Genomic DNA, 9,947 nt, shown 5'->3' with positions numbered 1-9,947 from the left:
TGTGTGTGTGTGTGTGTGTGTGTGTGTGTGTGTGTGTGTGTGTGTGTGTGTGTGTGTGTGTGTGTGTGTGTGTGTGTGTGTGTGTGTGTGTGGTGTGTGTGTGTGTGTGTGTGTGTGTGTGTGTGTGTGTGTGTGTGTGTGTGTGTGTGTGTGTGTGTGAAGGCTGACCTTCAGCTGTGATTCTCAGTTCATCAGGATTAGTCAAGGCGGGCGATCAGGAGCCACTAATGCATAATGACTTCTAAAATGAAAAATGTGTAGTGACCATGCAAATGCCTTGGCTAATCAAAGAGGGGGGAAGAAGAGAGAGAACCTGCGTGGGGGGGGGGGGGGGGGGGGGGGGGTGCGTGTGTGTGTGTGTGTGTGTGTGTGTGTGTGCGTGTGTGTGTGTGTGTGTGCGTGTGTGTGTGTGTGTGTGGGTGGCACAGAGGTGCTGGTGGGCGTCGAGGAGAGAGAGAGCGCTAAACAAGGACATGTCATGCCCTGATAGAGACACAGAGAGAGAGAGAGAGAATGAGAGAGAATGAGAGACAGTGAGAGAGAGAGAAGGAGAGACATAGAAGAAGGGGAGGGATGGAGGAGGAGGAGGAGGTCGCTGAGGAAGTGGAGGACTCGGCACGGAAAGTAATCAAGACAGCTTGATTAGGCGGCGATGGGGACAGCAGTGACTTAAGGTATACGCTCAGACTTGTATCGTTGTAGAGCGCCCCTCGCCGATCGCACGCAAAGTCAACGCAAAGACGAGAAGTTGCGCGAGCACGGCGCGGCACAAACGGGACGAACCGAGGACGATTCTACAAATGTCTTCTAAATGCTGACAGTTTTCTGTTGTATGTTTCTATGTCAGTGGTTCTCAAACAGTTTCATGTCGAGGACCCCCAGAAATTTTATAGAATTGGCTGCCGACCCCCATCTGAAAATATGTTGTTCCAGGGACTGTTTTGAGTTAAAAACGTTCGCTCGGAAAGAATATATATTCAAAATTTGTGCCGCATTTTCACGATTTAAAAAAAAAAGCAGACCTACAAGCTCATAGCGCGCCACCGAGTGGCGCGCTACGAGCTTGTAGATCTTCTATTTTTCAATAGCTAAAGTAGAAGAGAATGCTTGAAACACCAAGAGGTGAATGGGTTAAGACTACGACGAAAAGTGTCTGTCAACTATACCTTTTTTCAATGACAAAAACTAAAGTAGAAATGCGCTCCGTCGAGGTGCCAACGTTGTGCCTTGCACACAAGTATAGGCCATGCATGGCCTGCTTGTGCGCAAGCAGAGCGCGCCATGAAGTGCGCTCACCACTGACAAACCCTGATATATTATGATATATTGTGGTAAATAAAACACTGTTAATCTATAAGATGTAACTGCATGGTAAAACATTTTTTTACCAGTTGTCTCGCTCGCTCTCCTACAGTACGCCGCAGTCACTGTGAAAGTTTGGGCGGCGTGCGGAGATATTGCATCTGCGTACGGTATATTTAAAAACGTTACTCAGCCCCTCCCCTGGGATTTGAATTCAATGAAAAGACCAAAACAAGGAGAGATGGAGCCTATTGTCCTGTTGATGTTGTTCTGGAGTTGCTCGCCACGCGTCCTTTGGGGTTACAGGCTATACAGTACAGTTACACTAGAAGCATTTGGCTGCAGTCTAATGTATCTTTGTTTTGTTTTGGCAAAGTTCTTCTACTATAGTTTTGACAGCTCTCATTTTAATGATTTGTTATCTCTCCCCCCCCCCCCCCCCCCCCAAAAAAAAAAATAGATATGCATATTTAAAAAATGGCGAGAATTGTGCCTCTGGCTGCTTTTTGAGAGCAGCAGAAAGAGAAGTAACAAAAAAAAAAGGAAGGAAGGGGAGAAAAAAAAAGCCTCGTTCATAAACAGAATTCCCCGATGCTCCCATCTTTTCCTCCCGTCTTCCTTTGTCACCGTGGCAGTCTCTCTCTCTCTCTCTCTCTCTCTCTCTCTCTCTCTCTCTCTCCTCTCTCTCTACCGGGCGCCATCCCTCCCTGACGTCACCCAGAGTGACCCCAGCCCCCTCCCCCCCCACCCCAGCACGTGCGTGCCACCCGAAAATCATGCTGATTGTAGTACGCCCACTTCATAAGCGGCCGCTCGCCCCAATCAACGAGCAAAGCGCGCTCCTGCCTTCCGTTCCACCCTGCGTGCGTGCGTGCGTGCGTGCGTGCGTGCGTGCGTGTACGTATATACGTGCGTGAGGGTGTTTCTGTGACCGTGCCCATAAGGGGTCCCTCTAAATAAGGTCTGTATGTATATTTTTGAATCCTTCACTCTGTCTGGGAGAAATCTGGGGGAAAACAAGGACCTAAAACAAGGACCTAAAAAAAGAAAAAGAAAAAAAACAGAAGTGGCACCCATCTTGCCCTTCAACGTGTCTCTCTGCTCCTCCAGGACGCTACAGTGAGCCGCGGGGCCGCGCGGGGAGGCCTGCGCTAGCCCTCGGTCACCAATTACCACCATCCCCAGCGGAGCCCGCCATGCACCACCATCGCCACCGGGCCTTGACGCGTGTGTCTCTGACGCTGTGTTTTCTCTCTCTCTCTCTCCTCTCTCCCTCCTCCCTCCCTCTCTCTCTCTCTCTCTCTCTCTCTCTCTCTCTCTCTCTCTCTCTCTCTCTCTCTCTCTCTCCCTCTCTCCCTCCCTCCCTCCCTCCCTCTCTCTCTCTCTCTCTCTCTCTCTCTCTCTCTCTCTCTCTCTCTCTCCCTCTCTAATCCTCTCCTTTTCTCCTCCCCCGTCCGCCTATCAATTCCTCCCACGCTCACTTTCGCTCGTTTTATTTTTTATCTTTTTTTGTGTTGCTCCGCCATCCCTCCCTTCTTCCCTCCGTCTGTTCGTCCGTCCGTCTGTCCGTCCATCCATTCATTCACAATCCCCCCCCCCCCCCCCCCCCCTCTCTCTCTCTCTCTCTCTCTCCCGCCATCATCCTCTATTTTTACTCCTCCCTCCATCCCTCTGCCGGCTTCCTCGCACCACCTCTCCCTCACTCGTGTCACCCTCTCCTCGAGATGCTCTCCCTCTCTCTCTCTCTCCCTCTCTCCCTCTCTCCCTCTCTCTCCCTCTCCCTCTCTCCCCTCCCCTCCCCCTCCCCCTCCCTGCAGGTCCCAGTGTCTGTGGCCATGATGAGTCCGCAGGTGATCACCCCTCAGCAGATGCAGCAGATCCTCCAGCAGCAGGTCCTGTCGCCCCAGCAGCTCCAGGCGCTGCTCCAGCAGCAGCAAGCCGTCATGCTGCAGCAGGTACACACGCGCACGCACATACACACACATACACACACACACACACACACACACACACACTCCCGCACGCGTGCGCCGCGCACATACCGTATAGCAGACGGAGGAGGTCGCTGTCCCAGTGGCAGCTATAGGCTTGTCACGTCGCGGCAGGTATACACGAGCACACCTTGGGTGCTGCACGCGCGCGCGCACGGCACACGCACGCGCGCACACGACGTCAACACATGCCAACCGGAGGCAGGTCCTGTTCTATTCAGTTGGCCTGCTGCTGCAAACAAACAGTCATGCACCCGGAGGTATGCACCCGGAGGCATGCGCGTGCGCTCGCGCGCACACACACACACACACACACACACACACACACACACACACACACACACACACGTGTACACACACACACACACGTGTACACACACACACACACACTCCTGCTATAGATACACATCTCACCATAATTCACCTATAGACAAACACAGAGAAGCGGTTCCAGTAGCAACCGTCCATACATACTGTATGTATTTATAGATGCAGAAACACACAGGCCACCTATAGGGACGGCCATTTTCTTTTTCAGTGAAAAAGAACTCCAGCGCTTTAGTCAATCATCTATCTATCCATCTATCTATCTATCTATCTATCTATCTACCTATCTACCTATCTACCTATCTACCTACCTACCTAAATAACTATCTACGGTATTTACACACACAATATTCACTTCTAAAACCGCCCTTAGTTGCCCCATACATTTCATAAATCTAATTTGTGTTTACTCACAAATCCAAAAAAAGAAAAAAGCGCCCCTCTGAGGCACATCCATTGAATGAAGTGTACCCGGGTGCGCTGTTGAATCTCGGCCAATGTGAATCATGGCCAGCGGGGACCAGGCAACCGTATTCTGGAACAGTTTGAATCAAACAGACTCAGTCCGTCTCAGTGCGAATCCCCTAAGTATTGAATTCTCTAGGACGGTGCAGGTTTTCCATCCCTTTTCATTATCAAGGTCCATTATTTATTTGGCCTTTGAGCCACGGACCACCATTTGATGACATTTAGCCCGCCTCGGTCCCAATACTTTCTATATGTTTGGTTGTCGTTGGATAAGATCTTGTCCACAATTCCATGCTGTATTGATGTGGCGATCAAAATAACAATTCTTCTACAATCTCTAATTGTGTCGATTTCTTGTAAATGAACACAATAAGAGCCAGCCATCCAGGGCAGAACGTGGCACCAGTGCCAGACAAATGGGCGAAAATAAGCATAGGAGACATAGGTCACTTCCGCCCGACCATATTTCCATCCATATTCCATCCGAAATTTAAAAAAAAATCTTCAAAATCCTGAAAGTTTTCTGAGAAACCTCATGTTTCTATATCAGTGGTTCTAAATATTTCATGTCAAGGATCCCAAAAATTGTATGTCATTGGCCGCCGACCCCCATCTGAAAATATGTTGTTCCAGGGGACCTCTCCAGAAGCAAAGATTTGAGTTAGATTTTTCAAAAATAGCAGACCTACAAGCTCATAGCGCGCCACTCGGTGGCGCGCTATGAGCTTGTAGATCTGCTATTTTTCAATAGCTAAATTATAACATAATGTTTAAAACACCAAAAGGGGTTTCCGCCCCAAATGAGGCCGATTCTAAAAATTGTGTAATTGTGTCGACTTCTTGTAAATGAACACAATAAGAGCCAGCCATCCAGGGCAGAACGTGGCACCAGTGCCAGACAAATGGGCGAAAATAAGCATAGGAGACGTGTCACTTCCGCCCGACCATATTTCCATCCATATTTGGATGGAAATGCGTCCATATTTGAGCCACATCCTCATTCTATAGGCTGTGCTTCGACCCGCGATGGATTCACTTTCTTAGCGCGATCATCAAAGTCTATAGACTTTTATGAGGTCTCAAAGATCGCAGTTTGTCTCATTTAGAGGAGATACAGGACTATATGAAGAGTGCGCATCGGATCGGGGCGTAGGTGTAGGTGTGTAAGTATTTATCATGAAATGGTTGAGAATCACTGATAGAGCCGTACAAAGAATTCATATGGGGGTCCGTGGGATGATCAAGTGTCAATTCGGGGGTCCTTGACATGAAAAGGTTTGAGAGCCAATGGTCTATTATTCCGTGTTTGGGGTTTCAATAACTTAAAAGGCTTTTACGGTATAATAATTATAATAATAATTATAAAGGAATTTCCTTAATGCCAATTGCTGCAAAACTTTACAACAAACTCATCCTTAATCGTCTTATCCCCCTTAGTTGAGCCTCTACTCCGAAACAATCAAAAGGGATTTAGACGTGGTAGATCCACTTTGAGTCAAATCCTATGCTTACAGTTGGAGGCCATCGATATTGTCCTTTTCTTTTTGCTGAGGTTTGCGTGATCTGCGCAAAAGGACAGTTAACCCATTTTGGGCGGGAACCCCTTTTGGTGTTTTAAACATTGTTATAATTTAGCTATTGAAAAATAGCAGATCTACAAGCTCATAGCGCGCCACCGAGTGGCGCGCTACGAGCTTGTAGGTCTGCTATTTTTGAAAAATCGTGAAAATATTTATTTCAGAAAACTGGAGGATTTTTTTAAATGTTGAGGTCAGGCCTAAATGGGTCAAATGATAAGGGACAATATCGGTGGCACCCAACTGTACGTAGGGTTATTGAGGAATCACAGCTCTGCAACATCGATCTCGCACTAGTCTTTGTTGATTTCTCAAAGGCTTTTGATTCAGTGGACAGAGCCAAAATGTTTGAAATTCTTAAATTATATGGTATCCCCGACAAAATGATCAATGCCATAAAAGTTCTATATACAAATACCTCAGCGGTCATCCTTACTCCTGACGGAGAAACACCATCATTCCCCATCCTTGCTGGCATTCTCCAAGGTGACACACTTGCCCCGTTTCTATTTATTATTGTTGTTGATTATGTTCTTCGTATGTCAGTTGATACTATCAATGATAAGGTTCTACCAACTAAACCCTAGGAGAAGCTCTCGTCATCCTGCTAAATACCTAACCGACACTGACTTCGCATATCAGTCAATCATTGGAATACGCTCAGGCCCTCCTTCAGTCTCTTGAGCAGGCCTCCAACTGTGTTGGTCTTTATCTCAACGAGACGAAAACTGAATACGTAAACATATGCAAATCCAACAATAACCACATTATAAAAACACTTAACAACACTCCTCTGAAACGGGTTGATGACCACAAGTATTTGGGTTCATATATATATCTTCTTCCCAAAAGGACTTTCAAACTAGGAAGGGTATGGCCTGGTCAGCCTGCAATGACATGCATAAGATCTGGTCATCCCAGCTTAGTGAGATGTTAAAAGTAAAAAATATTTAGGACGACCGTTGAGGCGATTCTACTCTATGGCTCCGATAGCACGCATGACTCAGTGCTGTGGCAGTTAGTGTGTCACACAATATCCTCATTGCCAACTCACCAGCGTGTGCGTGTGCGTGCGCACGTGTGCGTGTGCCTGCGCGTGTGTGTGTCCTTGACACACTTAACCAGGAGGAAGCTGGAATTGACGTGCTTGTTCCCCGTCACCTCTAATTAACCGCTTTTGGCGCAACAACGGTTCAATTCCCCCGACAGGCATCCGTCACGGGAGTCGCGGTAGTCCGGGGGGCGGGGGGGAGAGGGGGGTGGGGGGGGGATTGGGATTCTGATGAATAACAGAAACCGGATGATTGATGACGGAACAGGTGTAACGATGCCCCCGCCCCCCAAAAAAAAAAATCTGCTGAGTTTGCTGTATCAAAGTTGAAAGGGCGTCGTCCGTCCTCTTGTGTTTCCGAGAAATTGCTTAATTAGGTATGTTATGGTGCGATTAGCGAGTCATTTCCCCCTTCGTCATTAACGAGGTCTCTGGGTTTGATTGCCTTCTCGCCGTGGCAGGTGTGTTTTTTTCGACAATGGCAGCCGAACGCAGCCCGTCCCGTCCCGTCTGTCTGTCTGTGACCTCGACAGCGCGGGGGCGCCCCCTGCCTGCCGTAATGCACCGCGGGGTTCCATTCCGGATGCATGCAGGCTAATGACCTGTGGCGCGTGTCAGCCGCTCCTCGCTATAACTGCATCTTCCCCGCATGTCATTTTCTGCTAGAACACCTTGTCGTGGCGCTGAGCTCATGGTCGACACATGTCCACGTGGAAACGTGATCAGATTCTAAAAATGTCTTCTACATCCTGACAGTTTTCTGAAAAAGCTATGTTTCGTTCAGTCGATTTTTCAAAAATAGCAGACCTACAAGCTCATAGCGCGCCACTCGGTGGCGCCCTATGAGCTTGTATATCTGCTATTTTTCAATAGCTAATGCATAACATAATGCTAACACCAAAAGGGGTTCCAGCCCAAAATGGGTTAACCCATTTAGACCTGACATCGGAATTTAAAAAAAAAATCTTCAAAATCCTGAAAGTTTTCTGAAAAAAACTCATGTTTCTATATCAGTGGTTCTAAATATTTCATGTCAAGGATCCCAAAAATTATATGTCATTGGCCGCCGACCCCCATCTGAAAATATGTTTTTCCAGGGGACCTCCCCAGAAGCAAAGATTTGAGTTAAAAATGTTCGCTGTGAAAGAATATATGTTAAAAAACAACCAGCAGATCTACAAGTTCGAAGCGCGGCACCAGCTTGTAGATCTAGTTAGCTAAAGTATGACATAATAATGCTTCAAACACCAAAAGGGGTTCCCTTCCTGAATGGGTTAACCCATTTTGACGTCTTCTACATCCTGACAGTTTTCTGAAAAAGCTATGTTTCTATGTCAGTCGTTCTTCGATCTTTCAAGAATAGCAGACCTACAAGCTCGTAGCGCGCCACTCGGTGGCGCGCTATGAGCTTGTAGATCTGCTATTTTTCAATAGCTAAAGCAAAAAACAAGAACCCCAAAAGGGGCGGCGTCATGTCATTTAGCACGGTGAGAATCGGGGGATGTAGTGGAATCATAACTCAAGCACCACCACTACCGTTTAAAACCAACGGGAGTCGGAAGGTTGAACGCGTCCTCATTTAGCACGAAGCCAAGTGGCGTTGTTGATGTACGGTGATTACAGGCGATTAGAAACAAGAGTTATGAAACGCGTCGCAATTGCCCCGGTGACTCCTATTAATTTTGCATTAGCGGGTTGCTGGTATAAACTACCAAAAGTAATTTAAAAATAAAACTGAGGGTTGGTGGTGCTTACTGTACGCCGGCCCTGTGCTTCTGGAGGCCGGGAAAAAAGCATGTCATTATAAAGTGGTCTTGGTTGCAAGAGGAACAGTGTGGTTCTCCTCTGGCCCCCCTCTCATCAGAGGAACAGTGTGGTTCTCCTCTGGGCCCCTCTCATCAGAGGAACAGTGTGGTTCTCCTCTGGGCCCCCCTCTCATCAGAGGAACAGTGTGGTTCTCCTCTGGGCCCCCCTCTCATCAGAGGAACAGTGTGGTTCTCCTCTGGGCCCCCCCTCTCATCAGAGGAACAGTGTGGTTCTCCACTGGGCCCCCCTCTCATCAGAGGAACAGTGTGGTTCTCCTCTGGCCCCCCCTCTCATCAGAGGAACAGTGTGGTTCTCCTCTGGGCCCCCCTCTCATCAGAGGAACAGTGTGGTTCTCCTCTGGGCCCCCCTCTCATCAGAGGAACAGTGTGGTTCTCCTCTGGGCCCCCCTCTCATCAGAGGAACAGTGTGGTTCTCCTCTGGGCCCCCCTCTCATCAGAGGTACAGTGTGGTTCTCCTCTGGGCCCCCCTCTCATCAGAGGAACAGTGTGGTTCTCCACTGGGCCCCCCTCTCATCACATCACGTCATCATCACATTCAGGACGGGAACCCCATTTTGGGTGTTGTATAGCATTATGTTCTGCTATTTTTTGCTATTGAAAAATAGCAGATCTACAAGCTACACGCTGCGCAGCGTTGTGAGCTTGCAGATCGGCTATTTTCAGCAAGTGTAAAATCCGTAATTACGACGGCATCAAGGCCCGCCAAAATAGATTTTAGTCGACCAAAATTCGTATGATATTTAATCGACTAAAACTATAGACTAACGTTGAAAGGTTCCAGGTGACTAAAATGTGACTAAAACCAAATGAGGTTTCATTCCAAAGACTATATGACTGAACTAAAATAGAAATGTGCTGCCAAAAACAACACTGCCTCAAAGAGCCGCCACGCGGCGCCATGCGTGTTTAACCCATTCTGGGCGGGAACCCCTTTTGGTGTTTTAACTAAGCATTATGTTATACTTTAGCTATTGAAAAATAGCAGATCTACAAGCTCATAGCGTGCCACCGAGTGGCGCGCTACGAGCTTGTAGATCTGCTATTTTCTAATGGTCAATATAGGTTTAACTTGGATCATTTAGAGCCACGTATGTGTAATTGGAAGTGCTGTGATATGTATTCAGGAGGTGTCTTTTCTGTGTGTGTGTGTGTGTGTGTGTGTGTGTGTGTGTGTGTGTGTGTGTGTGTGTGTGTGTGTGTGTGTGTGTGTGTGTGTGTGTGTGTGCGTGTGTGCGTGTGCGTGCGTGTGTGTGCGTGCGTGCGCACGTGTGCATGTGTGTTTGAGCAGCAGCACCTGCAGGAGTTCTATAAGAAGCAACAGGAACAGCTGCATTTGCAGCTTCTACAACAGCAGCACCCTAGCAAACAGGCTAAAGAGGTAAGACAGCAAGCAAGCACACACACA

General features: G+C 47.9%; 1 protein-coding gene across 1 annotated transcript in view; it reads left to right on the top strand.

Moving 5' to 3' along the window:
- Nucleotides 1–573: 573 nt before the first annotated feature.
- foxp2 (forkhead box P2) overlaps nt 574–9,947 on the top strand; it is a gene marked incomplete at its 5' end in the record, with an annotated part of 31,349 nt that continues 21,975 nt past the window's right edge. The window contains 3 exons of the mRNA XM_079494181.1: nt 574–624; nt 3,120–3,257; nt 9,831–9,920. Coding sequence (XP_079350307.1) covers nt 574–624; nt 3,120–3,257; nt 9,831–9,920 — 279 coding nt within the window. The remainder of the gene's footprint in view (nt 625–3,119; nt 3,258–9,830; nt 9,921–9,947) is intronic.

The sequence above is a fragment of the Electrona antarctica genome (genome assembly GCF_951216825.1).
Source record: "Electrona antarctica genome assembly, chromosome: 23".
Lineage (NCBI taxonomy): Eukaryota > Metazoa > Chordata > Actinopteri > Myctophiformes > Myctophidae > Electrona > Electrona antarctica.
This window is presented reverse-complemented; position numbering and strand designations above follow the sequence as displayed.